General features: G+C 42.9%; 1 protein-coding gene across 2 annotated transcripts in view; it reads left to right on the top strand.

Annotated features, from left to right (window-relative positions):
- LOC143935914 (integrin alpha-IIb-like) overlaps positions 1–18,025 on the top strand; it is a 96,553-nt gene extending 78,528 nt beyond the window's left edge. Inside the window, exons 28-30 of one of the 2 annotated variants that reach the window (XM_077460104.1) lie at positions 6,053–6,154; positions 17,633–17,755; positions 17,865–18,025. In XM_077460104.1, the coding sequence (XP_077316230.1) occupies positions 6,053–6,154; positions 17,633–17,755; positions 17,865–17,930 (291 nt within the window). In that variant the 3' untranslated portion in view covers positions 17,931–18,025. The remainder of the gene's footprint in view (positions 1–6,052; positions 6,155–17,632; positions 17,756–17,864) is intronic. The other variant, XM_077460105.1, reaches the window with a different exon arrangement.
- Positions 18,026–18,333: the final 308 nt, after the last annotated feature.

Consider the following 18,333-nt stretch of genomic DNA (forward strand, 5'->3'; position numbering starts at 1 on the left):
ACACGCTTGACACCATCTGAACCAAATAAGTTTATCTTGGTCTCATCAGACTACAGGACATGGTTCCAGTCATAGGCATGCACAGCCTATTGCATTAGGGTGTGCACCCCAAAGCTCAAACACACATGCTTGTGTGTGTGTATATATATATATATATATATATATATATATATATATATATATATATATATATACATACAGGGATTTTTTTTCATCTGGAACACAGGGGAACGTAGTTCCGGTATCTCCAGCATTGAATGTATGTAATAGCAATGGGTGCTGGGGTGTGCTAGTCTATTAATGCTGGGGAATCTATTGTTGTTGAAGGGGATCTATTTTTGGGGAGTAAGGGTTTCTATTATTGCTGGGGAGATCTTCTGTTGCTTGTGGGGCTATTGTGGCCTGTGGTGGGTCTTATGTTGTTGGGGGGTCAACCATTGCTGGGAGGGATCTACTGTTGAGGGAGAGGTCTTTGTTGCTGACTGCTTGATGGTCTATTGATGCTGGCTGCTGGGAAATCTATTGTGGCTGCAGGGGATCTATTTTTGCAGTGGCGTCTATTGTTGCTGGTGGAGGATCTATTGTTGCTGGGGTTGGTCTTATGTTGCAGGGGACAATCAGTGCTGGGAGGGATCTACGGTTGAGGTTACGGTCTAATGTTCCTGGCTGTCGGAGGGTCTATTGATGCTGGCTTTTGGGAGTCCATTTTTGCTAAGCTGGATCTATTGTCGCTGGGGTGTCCATTGTTGCTAGATTCCCTTTCTTCCACTTTTACTTCCTTTCTTGTTATTATTAACAAATTCCATACAAAATACTTAGCACCCCAAAATTATACTTGGTTCTGTATTGTTTAAAGGTGTAAGGGGTGGACAAAGGAATTTATATATATATATATATATATATATATATATATATATATATATATATATATATATATATATACACACACACACTATATTGTCAAAAGTATTGTGACACCTGCCCTTACACGCACATGAACTTTAATGGCATCCCTGTCTTAGTCCGTAGGGTTACATATTAAGTTGGCCCACCCTTTGCAGCTATAACAGCCTCAACTGTTCTGGGAAGGCTGTCCACAAGGTTTAGGAGTGTCTATGGGAATGTTTGAACATTCTTTTGTGAGGTCAGGCACTGATATTGGATGAGAAGGCCTGGCTCGCAGTCTCCGCTCTAATTCATCCCAAAGGTGTTCTGTTGGGTTGAGGTCAAGACAGTCAAGTTCCTCCACCCCAAACTCGCTCATCCATGTCTTTATGGACCTTGCTTTGTGCACTGGTCCAAATCATTTGGTGGAGGGGTGATTATGGTGTGGGGTAGTTTTTCAGGGGTTGGTCTTGGCCCCTTAGATCCACTGAAGGGAACTCTTATGGCATCAGCATACCAAGACATTTTGGACAATTTCATGCTCCCAACTTTGTGGGAACAGTTTGGGGATGGCCCCTTCATATTCCATCGTGACTGCACACCAGTGCACAAAGCAAGATCCATAAAGACTTAACAAGGGTGGTGGAAAATTAACTTCAAGTGCAAAAATTCACATTAACTAAAACATATAAAATTAAGTGTAATAATCTAATAAAATAAAGTGCTATAATGGTGGGAACCTCCCAACTAAAAAATTTTTGCACTTGAGGTTAATCCATATGGCAAATATCTACAGGAGGGGTTTCCACCATCCCTGCTAAATTTCATTTGTTATGTCTTATTTTCAGTTTGATGTGGATTATATGTGAGATTACGTATCACAGAGACCAGTATTGTGGTAATATTGAAGTTTATTGAGATTTCCATACATTGGAGGGTTCCACCATTATTGTAAAGTTATTGATTAGTAAGTTAGTGCTGCACTTTTTTTTGGTGGTGTGGGAACACGTAACAGTGCTTAGCGGCAGGCCTTTTACTGACACTTTTTTATTTTACCTCCAGTAGTTTACCACTGATTCACAACACTGATTGACAGCACTGATTGGCACCACTGATTCACAGCACTAATGGGCACTGATTGGCAACACTGATAGGCAGTACTGATAGGCACTGCTTGGTGACACTGATAGGCAGCAATGATTGGCACTAATAGAAAGCACTGATGGGCCCTGATTGACACTGATAGGTGACACTGATTGGCAGCACTAATGGCACTGATAGGCAGCACTCATAGTCAACACTGATGAGCATTGATAGGTGGCACTGATTGGCAGCACTGATTGGCACTGACAAGTGGCACTGGTTGGAAGCACTGACAGAGGAGAGGGGGGTAGCACATTGAGCATATATTGGGGCTTGTAAGAGCCGTTCAGAGTGTGACACTGTCATATATTGTAACTGTATGCAGGGAGAGTGAAAGGAGCTGTCAGAATTCAGCAGTGATGTCGGGGGTGGGGGGGACCGAGTAGCTATCGAACACCAGCCAATTATTGGGCTTCTTAAGAAATGGGGCGCATCCACATATACATAGCAGCCCACCCAGACCCTATCCCATTGGCTGGTGTTCGATAGCTGCTTGGTCCCACCCACCCCTGACATCACCACTGAATTCTGACAGCTCCTCTCTCTCTCTCTCTCTCTCCCTGCATGCAGTTACATTGCAATACACGGCAGTGTCACACACTGAGCAGATCCTACAAGCCCCAATATCTGCTCAATGTGATACAGTCTAACAAGCAGAGTGGGGTACTCATTGCTTGTATGCAGCCTTTCACAGCAGCCCAGGCAGATCTCGGTAGACAGCTGGCATGGGGCTACACAAACACTGCACGGGTGATTAGGGTGTGCCCAGGCACATCCCGTGGGCATGCCTATGGTCCCAGTAATCCATGTCCTTAGTCTGCTTGTCTTCAGCAAACTGTTTGCGGGCTTTCTTGTGCATCATCTAGGGAAGAGGCTTCCTTCTGGGCCATGGAGACCAATTTGGTGCAGCGTGTGGCGTATGGTCTGAGCACTGACAGGCTGACCCCTTCAACCTCTGCAGGAATGCTCATACGTCTATTTCCCAAAGACAACCTCTGGATATGATGCTGAGCACATGCACTCAACTTCTTTGGCCTACCATGGTGAGGCCTGTTCTGAGTGGAACCTGTCTTGTTAAACCACTGTATGGTCTTGACCACTGTGCTGCAGCTCAGTTTCATGGTCTTGCCAATCTTCGTTTAGCCTAGGCCAGTGATGGCGAACCTTGGCACCCCAGATGTTTTGGAACTACATTTCCCATGATGCTCCACTACAGTGCATAGTGCCAGAGCATCATGGGAAATGTAGTTCCAAAACATCTGGGGTGCCAAGGTTCGCCATCACTGGCCTAGGCCATCTTCATGTAGAGCAACAATTCTTTTTTTCAGATCCTCTGAGAGTTCTTTGCCATGAGATGCCATGTTGTACTTTCAGTGACCAGTATGAGAGAGTGAAAGCGATAAAACCAAATTTAACACACCTGCTAATGGCTGTGTGTTGTGTTATTTTTGAGGGGACAGCAAATTTACACTGTTATACAAGCTGTACACTCACTACTTTACATTGTAGCAAAGTGTCATTTCTTCATGGTTGTCACATGAAAAGATATAATAAATTTACAAAAATGTGAGGGGTGTACTCACCTTTAAGAAATAATATATATATATATATATATATATATATATATATATATACAGAGAGAAAGGTCCATACCTTCCTCCATCTTACTTGAAGAAAATAAAATAAATAGTGCAACCCAGCCTGATAAGAAGCTAACTGGCTTTCGAAACACGTTCCGTGTCTACAATGCATGTATCTACAGTGGCGTTGGGGATTCCAGTCCTAGACTGAGCACCGGTTGCAGTTGTAGTGACAGCAGCTTCCTCCATCTTCAGCATGCTTCATCTCCAGCCAGTGGCCAAGGCTGGTGGTTTTCTGGCTGCCCCTCAAACTTTCCTGGGTCCTAAGTCACCTTTATACCATGCATACTATTGTGAGTGCATTTTTATTTTTCAATGGATTGCCATATAGTTTCATTTAATGCTACACTATGGGATTGCACTGTTGTTTCTTTTGTTTTTTTTCCCCATTGGTTGGAAAGTGAACGCAAAACTTTAAACACTGTTGGTATACATCATCAGTATTGTCAGTTACCAATCTTATTGCACAATTTTCACCCCTTATTTTTTATTTGGTACTTTACGTTTGTTACCCATTTTGAGCCTGGTTTATCAGACCACTGCTGAGCACTGTAGTTTGTCTGGGCTTGATAAGCTCACTCATTCACATATTCATTTCTTCCTCCATATTAACATATTCTGAGGTTAAAGGGGTTGTAAACCGACATGTTTTTTCACCTTAATGCATCCTATGCATTAAGATGAAAATACACCTGACAGTGACCGTTCCCCCAGCCCTGCGTTTTACTTACCTGGAACTTGACCCAAGGCGACGCGCTGTCTCTCTGCCCGGGGTTCTTGGGTCTTGATTGGATAGATTGATAGCAGTGTAGCTATTGGTTCCTGCTGCTGTCAATCAAATTCAATGGCGCAGGCCTCTATGGATGCCAAATTCTGGACTCGGGAGTGCTTCTCCCAGGGGGTTATCTAACATTGGGAGGAGCCACAAGAGCCGCCAGAGGACCCCAGAAGAGCAGGTTCGGGGCCACTCTGTGCAAAACGACTTGCACAGTGGAGGTAAGTATGATATGTTTGTATGTTAAAAAAAAAAAAACCCTCACAGTCACTTTAAGGTCAATGCTGTTGTCTGTAAAAATTGTCCTGGAGTGTCAGATGCCTGTGACCCCTGCCTGCTGAGAAGTAGTTGTTGGATAATGAACCCACAGCTTGCAGATGGGGGCACGAGCATCTAATACCCCAGAACTATTGAATGTTTCAAATTCTAAAGGTAGTTCTAGTGCTTTATCTGAACAAAGATAGGTGACTGGGACCATCAGAGATGTAAGTATAATATATTTTGCATGCAGTTACTTGTAAAAAACAAAATCCTACAACAGTATTCTTTAGGTGAGGTTTTAGAAATGAATTTAAAATTCATCCACATGTGCATTCTGCTTTCTACAGATCAATGGCTTATTGGAATCACATGGGACAGGGAATATAGGTAGTGCTTAGTTAAACCTCTCTTCTAGCAGGTTATGGTCTGTTTCTTTCGTGACTACACAGATACAGTGCAGTATAGAAATAATCATTTATGGTTCCTGGGATGACAGCATTGTGCTTTCAGACTCTGGAAGGAGTACAAGTCACAGTCAGCCTAGAGACCCAGTGGGACATTTCTTTTGCTAGTGCAGTGCTGCCAGAAGTTTGTGCATAGCAGCCAGAAGTTAAGCGGTCCTTGAGTTCCGGGGTATCCCTTGCTCCTCATCCCTATCCAAGTTCATTGCTCTCCATTAAAGACACAAAAATAAACTTCTAGACGAATCTTTTAAGCCATCGGAAAGAATGCGGAAAATGCTGTGTTCTCCAATGAGGGAAATAGGACCAAATTCACCAACAGCTCCTGCAGGGGTAGCACTACATTTTTAAAGTTAGTTTCCCTTTAAATTCATTTTAAAAAGTTAAACTTTTTAACCACTTGCCGACTGTACAAGCACTGTCTTCCGGGTTCAGGGCGCACGTGTGCCCCCCTTGGCCAATTCCCTCTGTGATTGTACACACCAGGATTTTATCAACAGGTTTTAGCCAATGATTCATGGCTGAGACTTAATGATCAGCAATCACAGCTCAGAGCCATATTTTGGCCCAAATTTATGAAGAAATTTGAATTTTTTAAAAATTTTATTGGATATGTTTTATAGCAGAAAAAATAAAAAAAAAATCCTCAAAATTTTCCTAATAATAATAATTAAAAAAAAAAGCAGTGGTGATCAAATACCACCAAAATAGGGTTAGTTTTATTAGGAATTTTTTTATTTTTATTTGGGTACAGTGTTGCATGACTGCGCAGTTAAAGTAGCACAGTGCTAAATCGCAAAAAAATGGCCTGGTTATGAAGAGGATAAAACCTTTCTGTGGTAAAAATTTTTTACTATGTCCACTCCTGACTTTTGTTTTCTCACCAGAGACCCCAGAAGCCGTTCATTTTGCGCTCCAGAGGTTACTTTCTTATGACTGGCACCCCCTACAGGATTCAACCTGTAACTTTGTTGGCTGCAGAAACATATGTAAGTTTCCTAGTAGCAGTTTACGTTATGCAGGCAAATCAATGGACTATTACGATATGTGTATATAAACATATAGTGCAGTGCTGCAGAATATTTAATACTGTGAATGCCTAATCAATCACAAAAGACAATAATAATATATTAATAAACATATAGATGTGTAAACTAAAAGACCTTTATAAATATATATTCCACCACTGTGCTCTAAAAGACCTTTATAAATATATATTCCACCGCCGTGCTCAAATCTTCATAAACAAATGAATTAGTGCCACTGCCACCAGGTGAATTGAGCGCTCACCTCACTTTTGTAAATAACAGACCTATTTTACAACTCCCACCAGTCTCTGAAGTGGATGGAAAACTTCCAGCCTTATATCTAGTACTCCCATTTGGGCCAATACTCCTCACACGGACAACATGTAACACAAAGGCAATTCTATAGCGCTCTCCGTTTAAATAATTTAATAAGATTTCCCAATAAAAATACACTTACAAGAAATTAGATTAAAAACGGCATGTTTAAATCACCAAATGATTATCAGACTGCTCACCACACAGGATCCTACTGAAGAAGCCAATCCAATGGCGATATGCGTATAGGAGGGAGGAGTTCAGTCTTGGACATCACACAGCTGCTGAAAACCGAACATTGTGGTGAACAGTCTGGAAATCATTTGGTAATTTATACATGCTGTTTTTAATCTGATTGTATTTTTATTGGGCCACCTTAATACCTTATTTAAATGGAGAGCGTTATAGAGTTGCCTTTGTTTTACATGTGGTTTGTATGAGGAGTATTGGCCCAGACGGGAATACTACATCTAGGTGATGTTGTGAGGACACTAGCACGCTACAACCGCGGTTCTTTTGAAAAGTTATCTCTTCTGCTCGATTTTACAAGTTGTTTGCGAGTACCCCTTTTTTTAATAAATTTGAGATCATTCCCGTATGGGCTTCACTATGCGCCTCTTTATTTCCTACTTGGGGTGCATTCATCTTCCTCATTGCGAGTTGGAGTCACATTAATTACCTGGTAGTGGAGGCTTCAGAGGATCCTTTACCCCGGGAGCTCCTGTACTGATTACACTGTGTGAGAGTGGATGACGCTGCGAGTTGGAGATATTGGATGTGCCATATACCCATATGCCTGCTTTATCTGGCTTTCAGGATAGAAGAATCGATGTGAGCACGGTGGTGTGTTTGGATATACAATGAAGCTGGTGTGAGGGTTTTACCTCCTTCGTTTCATCTTTGCTCACCATTTCTTTTGGACTTTATTTACTTTCCATTTTTAGTGCTGCATTTGGACTTTTTTAGACCCCTTTCACACTGGGGCGTTTTTTAGGCATTTTTCAGGTGCTTTAGCGTTAAAAAAAGGCGCCTGTAAATCGCTTGAAAGAAGCCTCATCTGCAGTCCCAATGTGAAAGCCCAAGTGCTTTAAGAGCCCTTTCACAATGTCAGCGCCCAAAAAACGCTGGTAAAGCGCCGCTTAAACTAGCAGTGCTTTACCAGCGTTTTTCGAGCGTTATTGGGGCGCTTTTAACCCCTGCTAGTGGCCAAATAAAGGGTTAAAAGCGCCCACAAAATGCTGCTGCCAATAGCGCTTTTCAGGCGTTTTACAGGCGCTTCCCATTGATTTCAATGGGAAGGGGCGCTTTAGGAGCGTTGAATTCACTGCTCCAAAAGCGCTGCAAAGAAGCTGCTTGCAGGACTTTTTTTGACGCCCTGCCAGCGCAGCGCCTCAGTGTGAAAGCACTCGGGCTTTTACATTGGGATTGCAGTTGCGGCTTCTTTCAGGCGCTTTTTTTAACGCTAAAGCGCATGAAAAACGCCTGAAAAACGCCCGTGTGTGAAAGGGGTCTTATTATTATTTTGTATTATTATTATTATTATTATTATTATTATTATTATTATTATTATTTATATTGCAATCAACCATATTTATGTCAGCTGCTAGTATCTCTTATGTGCCCTACAATATGAGCGCGGATATTACCCAACAGTATTTATTAGCTATCTTACAATTTTTATTGTCTTTTGTGATTGATTAGTAGTTGTTTACAGTAGTGAATATTCAGCAGTGCTGTAACTTAGTGTGGTGAATTCACTAATAGGTGTTGAGCAGCTACTGAACACAGAGTTTGATATATAGTTATTTGTTTGATCACTTAGTGTAGGGGTTACAATAAAAAAAAAGATTTTTTTTCTACAGCCTACCTGTAAAATCCTTTTCTTGGGGTACATCATGGGACACAGAGCAGCCATAATAATAACTAACTACCGTATATACTCGAGTATAGGCCGACCCGAATATAAGCCGAGGCCCCCAATTTACCCCCAAAAAACTGGAAAAAATTATTGACTCGTGTATAAGCCGAGGGTGAGACATGCCTGTCCATCCCTGTGTGTCCGTCCATCCCTGTGGGTCCATCCATCCCTGTGTGTGTGTCCATGCATCCGTGTGTGTGTGTGTGTGTGTCCATGCATCCGTGTGTGTGTGTGTGTGTGTGTGTGTGTGTCCATGCATCCGTGTGTGTGTGTGTGTGTGTGTGTGTGTGTGTGTGTGTGTGTGTGTGTGTGTGTGTCCGTGCAGCCTACCTGTGTCCAGCCTGCCTGTGTCCGTCCAGCCTGCGTCCCGTCCAGCCTGCGTCCCGTCCAGCCTGCGTCCCGTCCCGGCCCGGCCCGTCCCGTCCCCGAGCCGAGCCTCCGTCCTTCAGCTCTTCGTCGGCGGCCATTCTAGGATTCAAAAGCCGCGCCTCCGTCGGTGATAGGCGGAACACTCAATTTCCCACTGACTGCTGTTCCGCCTATCGGATGTCCGTGATAGGCGGAACACTGAATTTCCCAGCAGCCTGTGTTCCGCCTATCACGGGCATCGTCTCATCCTCGTCCGTAGTACGAGGATGAGACGATGCCCGTGATAGGCGGAACACAGGCTGCTGGGAAATTCAGTGTTCCGCCTATCACAAGCGAAGGCGGAGCCGGAGGCGCGGCTTTTGAATTCTAGAATGGCCGCTGTCTGTCTGCTCGACACGCTGATCGAGCGGGCAGACAGCGATGACTCGAGTATAAGCCCGAGGGGGGCACTTTCAGCCTCAAAAAAGAGGCTGAAAATCTCGGCTTATACTCGAGTATATACGGTAACTGGGTTATATGCCACCTATAGGTGAGTGTACACTGGCAAACCAAAAATACATGAAGTTCTCCCCTATATAACCCCTCCTACACAGGAAGTACCTTAGTTTTGTAGCAAGCAATAAACTTCCCAGACAAGAGGGGGGATCTCTGTGTCCCGTGATGTACTCCAAGAAAAAGATTTTACAGGTAAGCTGTAGAAAAAAATCCAAATTTCTTTATCGTACATCACGGGACACAGAGCAGCTATAATAACTAACTGGGATGTCCCCAAGCAATGCTTTTTGAGAGGAGCGAACCACCATGAAGAAACCAGCTAATAATCTTTTGCAGGGTAATTCAACAGACCAGTTTTTTTTAACCAAAGAATCCTGCGCCTATGTACTGACAGCAGGGCCAACCCAGGACACGTTGTTGTATGGAATCCTTAAGCGCATCTACTGTGAAACATAAGGCACGAGGTAATTCTGCCAAATCCTCCGCAGATACCCCTTGATCGGGAACAGCTACCCGCTTCACCTGGTCCTTTAAAGACTGACAGATACTAATAGCTGCCACTGCCCGTTGTGCAGCAGACCCAGCAATAGCAAATTAAGTCTTTGATAAAGACTCCAATTTCTTATCTGCTGGATCTTTAAACACCTGGGCATTATCTACAGGACAGGTAAGACTCTTATTCACAGCGGAAATGGCAATGTCCACAGGTGGCATACTCCATTTTCTTATAAACTTTTCCACCATAGGGTACAAAAGTGCAAACCTTTTAGGAGGGATAAAAAGTTTATCAGGGTTATCCTAGTCAGCATATATAATCTGCTCTAGCAACAGATGCAGGGGAAAAAATTACACCTGGTCCTTTAAAAAAGTAAGAGACTGCAAATACATTCTTCGGTTTAAACAAGTGCAAAAATCGTTTTTTAAAACACTCACAGTCCCGCTGCAGGATTCTGCTAAAAAGCTTGATTCTAATCTTCCCCCATCATGGTGAGTCTCTGTCTCATGGACCTTCAAGGACAGGGTCCCCCTAAATATGGGGCCACTCCCTTGGACCTGTAAAGCACCCTGCCAGGATTTCGGTTATTTTTTTCTTACCAAGGGTCCGGATCCCAGGGTCCAGCACCCAAAGGGTCACATTACATGCAATACCTCCTAATCTTCTTGTGTAAACGAGGTTTGGGTACCATCCATTTTAGTGCATCACCGTCTGGATGGATCCAATTATTTAGCCCTTTAAATCCTTCAAGATCTGTTCCAGGACCATTCTCTTAGCTAGATCATGGAGAGCCACTCCAACCATGACCATCACCTTACAAGACACTGGCAAAAAAAATAGGGGGACTTCCTGTGTAGGAGGGGTTATATAGGGGAGGACTTCCTGTCTTTTTGATTTTTTTTGTGTCCATTCACTTATACGTGGCGTAAAACCCAGTTAGTTATTATGGCTGCACTGTGTCCCATGGTGTACGATAAAGAAAAGTATATATTTATAGGTGGCGCTGATTGCACACAACTGATTTATTACGTTATGTGGACACTTAAATTTCCAATGCACCTCAAATAACTAGAACATACAACACATCTCATGACACTAATGCAGCATGCAGGAAGGGAACATATTATGAAAGGTGCTATGGGTTGGATATCCGAATCTTTAATAGTGACTTTCTTAATAATGTGTCAGACAAATTTTTATAACTTTATTCTACATTCCACCACACTATCTTAAAGCGGGAGTAAACCCAGTTTCAAAAAACACTTATATTCCCGGCATGCCGGAAATGCTAACTTTCACATTGGTTGCGCTCTCAACAAAACTTTCAAACCATCCAATGGCTGGTTTAATAACGGATCACATGTGCAGCATTATGGCAGTTGAAGAATCATTAGAGGCCAAGATGGCAGCTTCCTTGACTGAAAATGATAGAAGGGTTTACTTCCACTTTAACACTGGTCTAAATCCACCCATAACTTGTTTTTGTAATGAGCTGAGTTAGCTGGAGTCAATTTTAGGTTTTGTACAGCGCTTTATGACCCAATACAAGGAGTTCTCTTTTACTTTCAATAGGTTTTTATTGAAAAAATGTAAAGAAAATTAAGTCATAGATTCATAGAGTCATAGAAAGTTACACAATCATATACTTTATAGTCAGTTATCGAGATGGTAAGGTTGATATATACAGTGCCTTGCGAAAGTATTCGGCCCCCTTGAACTTTTCAACCTTTTGCCACATTTCAGGCTTCAAACATAAAGATATAAAATTTTTATTTTTTGTGAAGAATCACCAACAAGTGGGACACAATTGTGAAGTGGAACGAATCTATTGGATTTTTGAAACTTTTTAACTAATAAAAAAATGAAAAGTGGGGCGTGCAAAATTATTCGGCCCCCTTGCTTTAATACTTTGTAGAGCCACCTTTTGCTGTGATTACAGCTGCAAGTCACTTGGGGTATGTCTGTATCAGTTTTGCACATCGAGAGACTGAAATTCCTGCCCATTCTTCCTTGCAATTTGCAAAACAGTTCGAGCTCAGTGAGGTTGGATGGAGAGCGTTTGTGAACAGCAGTTTTCAGCTCTTTCCACAGATTCTCGATTGGATTCAGGTCTGGACTTTGACTTGGCCAGTCTAACACCTGGATACGTTTATTTGTGAACCATTCCTTTGTAGATTTTGCTGTATGTTTGGGATCATTGTCTTGTTGGAAGATAAATCTCCGTCCCACTTTCAGGTCTTTTGCAGACTCCAACAGGTTTTCATCCAGAATGGTCCTGTATTTGGCTGCATCCATCTTCCCCTCAATTTTAACCATCTTCCCTGTCCCTGCTGAAGAAAAGCAGGTCCAAACCATGATGCTGCCACCACCATGTTTGACAGTGGGGATGGTGTGTTGAGGGTGATGAGCTGTGTTACTTTTACGCCAAACATATCGTTTTGCATTGTGGGCAAAAAGTTCGATTTTGGTTTCATCTGACCAGAGCACCTTCTTCCACATGTTTGGTGTGTCTCCCAGGTGGCTTGTGGCAAACTTTAGACGAGACTTTTTATGGATATCTTTGAGAAATGGCTTTCTTCTTGCCACTCTTCCATAAAGGCCAGATTTGTGCAGTATACGACTGATTGTTGTCCTATGGACAGACTCTCCCACCTCAGCTGTAGTTCTCTGCAGTTCATCCAGAGTGATCATGGGCCTCTTGGCTGCATCTCTGATCAGTCTTGTCCTTGTCTGAGCTGAAAGTTTAGAGGGACGGCCAGGTCTTGGTAGATTTGCAGTGGTCTGATACTCCTTCCATTTCAAAATGATCGCTTGCACAGTGCTCCTTGGGATGTTTAAAGCTTGGGAAATCTTTTTGTATCCAAATCCGGCTTTAAACTTCTCCACAACAGTATTACGGACCTGCCTGGTGTGTTCCTTGGTCTTCATGATGCTCTCTGCGCTTTCAACAGAACCCTGAGACTATCACAGAGCAGGTGCATTTATACAGAGACTTGATTACACACAGGTGGATTCTATTTATCACCATCAGTCATTTAGGACAACATTGGATCATTCAGAGATCCTCGCTGAACTTCTGTAACTGCTGAAATTTTGCACGCACCACTTTTCAGTTTTTTATTTGCTAAAAAAGTTTAAAATATCCAATAGATTTCGTTCCACTTCACAATTGTGTCCCACTTGTTGGTGATTCTTCACAAAAAATTAAAATTTTATATCTTTATGTTTAAAGCCTGAAATGTGGCAAAAGGTTGAAAAGTTCAAGGGGGCCGAATACTTTCGCAAGGCACTGTAAATATAATAAAGGGTCATGTTCGTATTTATGATACTAATTGGCATAAAGGGAATTTTCCTTCAAATCTATGGTCCAACTGCAGGAGTGGATTTTTAATATATTCTGATAGACCAGCCTTTCTCATTTTCCGCTTTCCGCTTTCCGGTTTCTAGAGGTTCCTTGAGCAAGGAGAAATTGCTGCCTCTCAGATAGATTAAAAGATCTTTGTTGTCTATGGGAACATATCTGTAAGAGGGGGATTCTTCCCATTGACCACAAATGTAAGGAGCATTGATCCCAGTGATCATCATGATAATGTGCTTTGAACTGTAGATAGAGTACTTACTAGCAAGAGTTTCTTAAGACTGTGATTGATTGGGAAAGGTTGCACTAGATGGAAGGTGGCATAGAAATATCGAAATATTCTATGGATGGACACAGATGGATGGAATAACCTGCTGCTCTGTTATAGCTCTGCAGACTCGTAGGCAGGTGCAGTCTACTTTCTCCATTGCAGGTGGTACTCAACAGCAGTGGCATTGCAGAGGGGAAAGAAGTCAAGAGGAATATGGTTCCTCTCTGATTTCCTGGTTCACCGGGGAAGCTATCTGTTTGGATGCTGCCATCTTTGTGACTCTGGCAGCCATCTTGCGTGAGGGAGAGTCTTTTTAGGACCCTGGCTCCTTGGCTTGGCATGCATTTCACATGTGGGTAGTTTAAAGACAGGTTACCTGTCTCACAGGGACAGTGATTAGTGGTAAGGAGAGGTCCCAGATGAGTAGGCAAAGTATAGGGACATGCTATCCTTCCTAGAGACCTCTCTATTCGGGCATGGACCAGGCAGACTGCACTCTGCCCCTCAAGACAGATGCTGTTGGCACATACAAGACTTCCTTTGCTGCACATTGCTGTTGTATGCTGTGAGTGTTCCCAGTCATGCATGTTGTTAGTTGCCAACTTTAACTTTAATACAAGTTCTGTTTTCTGCAATCGGACTGAGTATTTACTGCTTCCGCACCATGCTGCACCTCCCCACAGACTGTCATCCTGCCATGGTTTCTGAATAAGAAGCCGTGGAAGGGTGGAGGGTGGAGTTGGGAATTTTGGTGGGTGTGTGGAGCTATGAACATCAGTATAAAAATCTTGCCACTTGGGGTCCCTAAGGAATAAAATATGGCAGTAGACAGTTTAGTCAGCTATCATCTTATGTGACTGGCACAAGTATTGATCCAAGATGTACAGGAAAAAACAGACTAAATGTTGAGAGACTAAAACACTAAACTTCAAAAGGACATGCTATTTGGGGAGGGGGGGATCAGGGTTTAGAATCATGGATGATCCCTGGCTTGATTGGGTTAAAAATGATAAATTAAAGAGGAGTTCCAGTCTCACCCTAAAAAAAATACTGTAGCTGCTGACTTTTAATATGAGGATGCTTTCCTGTTCACAGATCCAGAGATTCTTTAGTTGGCTTTGGGTGCAGGCTCCAGGATCTTTAATTAGTGAAACCAGCAATGAAGCCTTCAGGCTTCAGACAATTTCCTGCTGCGCATTTACAAGTCAAGCTGTGCTATGTGAGTGATCTCGTTGTCTTCTGGGACCTGTGTGTGCCCCAGAAGGCTCGGGGGGGGGGGGGGTGGTTAAGAGGGGCCAAACATACTTGTAGATCCCCATGGCGATTTTACTGGGAAGTGAGAGCGGGTACCCGCTATAACTGGGTAACCCCTCCATCCCAAAAAAGTGCCAAATGTGGCAGCAGAGAGGGTGCAAACAAGTGGAGCTTCTCCTTTTGGGTGGAGCTTCATTTTAAAGGGTTACTAAACCCACAACAGTAAAATCAATCTTTCTATGCAGAAAAGCATGCTTGTTATACTCACTTTGGAATCAAAGCAGTTAATCCTGCGCATTGTATAAAACGGCTATTTGATTCTGTCTTCTCTGATCCTCCCCTTCTTCTACTGTCCCCAATCCATCTGCTTATAGTACAGAGCCTTGGAGGCAGTCAGCACGTGTTCCGTTTGGTGTGAGTGGGGGGGGGGGGGTGCAGATCAGCACAGGGACAACCAGCACTGTCCGGACAGAGGGTCATGGGTCATGGGCCATGCAGCCTCATAGGACAGTCATAGGAGAAGGAAAACTCCTCCTACAAGAAAAAAAAATCACAATAAGCTTATATTGATTGGTTTGCGCAAAAGTTATAGCGTCTACAAAACAGGGGATTACATGTGACCGGCTGTGATTGGACACAGCCGATCACATGGTTAAAGAGCCATATCAGTGGCTCTTTACAGAGATCTGTGTCCTTGCAACATGGCGCAGTCACGATCGCCGCGCTGCGTGCCCCCGTCATATGGCGTCCACCTGGTACGACGGTGGGTGGGCAGCAAGTGGTTAAAGCTAGTAGGAGTGTCTCTATCTATGAAGCTACAGGATCCCTGACCTTCTGTCTGGACAGTGCTGATTGGCCTGTGCTGATCACATGAACTCTCCCAAGAAAAATAACAACCTCTCTAGCATTGCACACCAAACTGAGCATGTGCAGCTTGCCCCTTAAGGCTCTGTACTATCAGGAGATGGATTGGGGACTGTGGAAGAAGGCGAGGATCAGAGAAGGCAGGATCAAACAGCCTTTTTACATAATGCACAGGATTAACCCCTTAGGTTCCACAGTGAGTATAACAAGCATGCGTTACTACAAATACAGACTGATTTTATTGTTGTGGGTTTAGTAACACTTTAAATATTTTTGAAAAAAAGGTATGAACACAGTATAAACCCACATAAGTGTAGAACAGGCATATGCAATTAGCGGACCTCCAGCTGTTGCAGAACTACAAGTCCCATGAGGCATAGCAAGACTCCCACAGCCACAAGCATGACACCCAGAGGCAGAGGCATGATGGGACTTGTAGTTTTGCAACAGCTGGAGGGCCGCTAATTGCATATCCCTGGTGTAGAATATAAAGCAATAAGTCAAATAAGATCAAGTCACATGAACATCCAGAAAGATACACTGACATAGGCCTCCAGTAGCATCAGTTCACAGTTGGTGGTCACATCTTAACAATTGAAGTGTGCTGACATCAGTATACTTTAGAATATAGTGGTCATTCCCTTAGGTTCCATAAACTACAATAAAGTGCTACTGTGCATTAATTACAACACATAATTGGATCACAAAGTGCATACACCATACTGTGATATCACTATCCACTTTAATAAATCACATCAATTATAATCCCATCAACTATGAAATGAAAGTGCTACAGTGCATAAATTGCAAAAAGTGCACCATTCCTTCAAAGCCCTGTGCTATGAGCAGTGGCTCCCACACACATCTGCGGGAGTGACATCATTGCGGCTCGGGCCAGGGCCCGCCAACCCAAAAGGAAGCCTGGGTGACAGCGAGTTTTAAGGTAAGTTTCACATAATGTGCTAGTATGAGATGCATACTAGCTCATTATAACTTTGCATTGTGTAAAAAAAAAATAAAAGTGGCTTACTACCGGTTTAATGGTCCACGGTTGAGAAACACTTTATTTCCTAATTTTACTATACTTTTTTCTTTTAGTTTCTGTCAGGTCACCTTGAGGCGAGGTGACAGATGCACACCGTAGGGATCAGGAGTGCACCGCAAGGTTGTGGACCCTACGGCTGACTGCTGCAGACAGGGGACAGATCCCACTGGGGTTAGAGCATAAGATTCCCTGGGGCGCGGAGTCTAAGAGCCAGCAGGTGTTCACCAGCGCCTCCAGTGGTGAGGATGGACTTGGCTGCAACTGGCTCCAGGTCGCGACCCCCAGGGTCCCCCAGCCCACACCCACAGTAGGCAACAGGAGGATAGGGATGGTGAGGGACAAAGCCAAGGTCGGGGCCACAAGCAGACAAGAATAGTCGGGGACACGCCAAAAGGTCAGGATCACAGGCAAACAGGGATAGTCGAAGACACGCCAAAGTCGGTAACTGGAAAACAGTAGCAGAAGCACAGGAAGATCACTGCATAACCATGACAGTTTCCTATCACATACAGGAAAGTATTGGCTTAAATAAAAGTGGTATTTAACAGTTAAAAAAAAAAGCAGTTTATAAATATAAAAATGTATATAGAAAAACATTTGTTCAAATTGGTTGTCAAAAACTGAAGACAAATTCCCAAATAACAATACTATTTTTCTGCAGGCAGCAGCGGGCAAAGTTTGTAGTAGAGATTACAGAGCATTTGAATGGAAATCAGAATTTTATATTGAGGAAAGTTCTATTTAATTATACAGCACTTGTCAGTGAAAATTGGAGACAATACATAAAAATAACTGAACTGTTATTAGCTTATTGCCATAAATAATTCAATGCGGTTTATAAAGTCATAAAAAGTTCCATATTTGAGCAAATCTACTTAGCCACAAATAGGGCTGTTTGACATCATTCATGAAATTTCACAAATAACTTTAAAGAAGCTCCCGTCAGGCGCTCTCTGTGACCACACATGACAACCCGTGTTTAGTATAACGGGGGAATTTTTCTAGGCTCTCACATGCTTCTCTCCTGTCTTTCGTCTCTCTCTTCTCCCCTCAGGCTGAGACGGTGGTTCAGTGGGTGACTCCGGACCACCAGAAAGACATTCTTGTGTGGTGGGTAATCCTGGGAGTCTTCGGGGGCCTGCTAATCTTGGCTTTGTTTGTATTGGTCATGTGGAAGGTGAGTTGCAAAATGGCCGCCGTCACGTCAATTGGGTTCCCATAGCAACCACTTAAGAAAAGAATGATATATTGTCTTGAATCTAACATATCATTTTCTGATTTTGCAGCTCGGATTCTTCAGGAGAAGGTTACCACCGACAGATGAGGGGGAAGAGCTGACTGCAGACAAATAATGGATGACTGCTCTTCTAATTAACGTGTTGTTTTTGTTTTTTTTTGTTTTTTTTTACTACTTTCCATTAAAATAATAAATACGTAGAACTTTAAAGAGCATTTCTCATGATTATTCTTTAAAAAGTTAGTTGAGAGCTATGCAGTCTTTAAACAAGGCCTCACATTTCAGTTGCCCAAAGGAACCTAACATTCCAGCTGTCATTTTCCACTTCGGATTAAGAAGTGAGACTAGGGCTGAAACAACTAATCGATTAATCGACAACTAATCGATTATTTTCATAATCGGCCAGTAACAAAATGGGGTTAAAGTTAATGAGGCTGATGATATTTACCAGATTGACCCTTTAATAGTATATCTATCCTCTAATAGTATATGCAGTATATATCCTCATATAGTATATA

The sequence above is a fragment of the Lithobates pipiens genome, unplaced genomic scaffold, assembly GCF_037356315.1.
Source record: "Lithobates pipiens isolate NorthernLeopardFrog02 unplaced genomic scaffold, aLitPip1_a1.2 Scaffold_28, whole genome shotgun sequence".
Classification (NCBI taxonomy): Eukaryota; Metazoa; Chordata; class Amphibia; order Anura; family Ranidae; genus Lithobates; species Lithobates pipiens.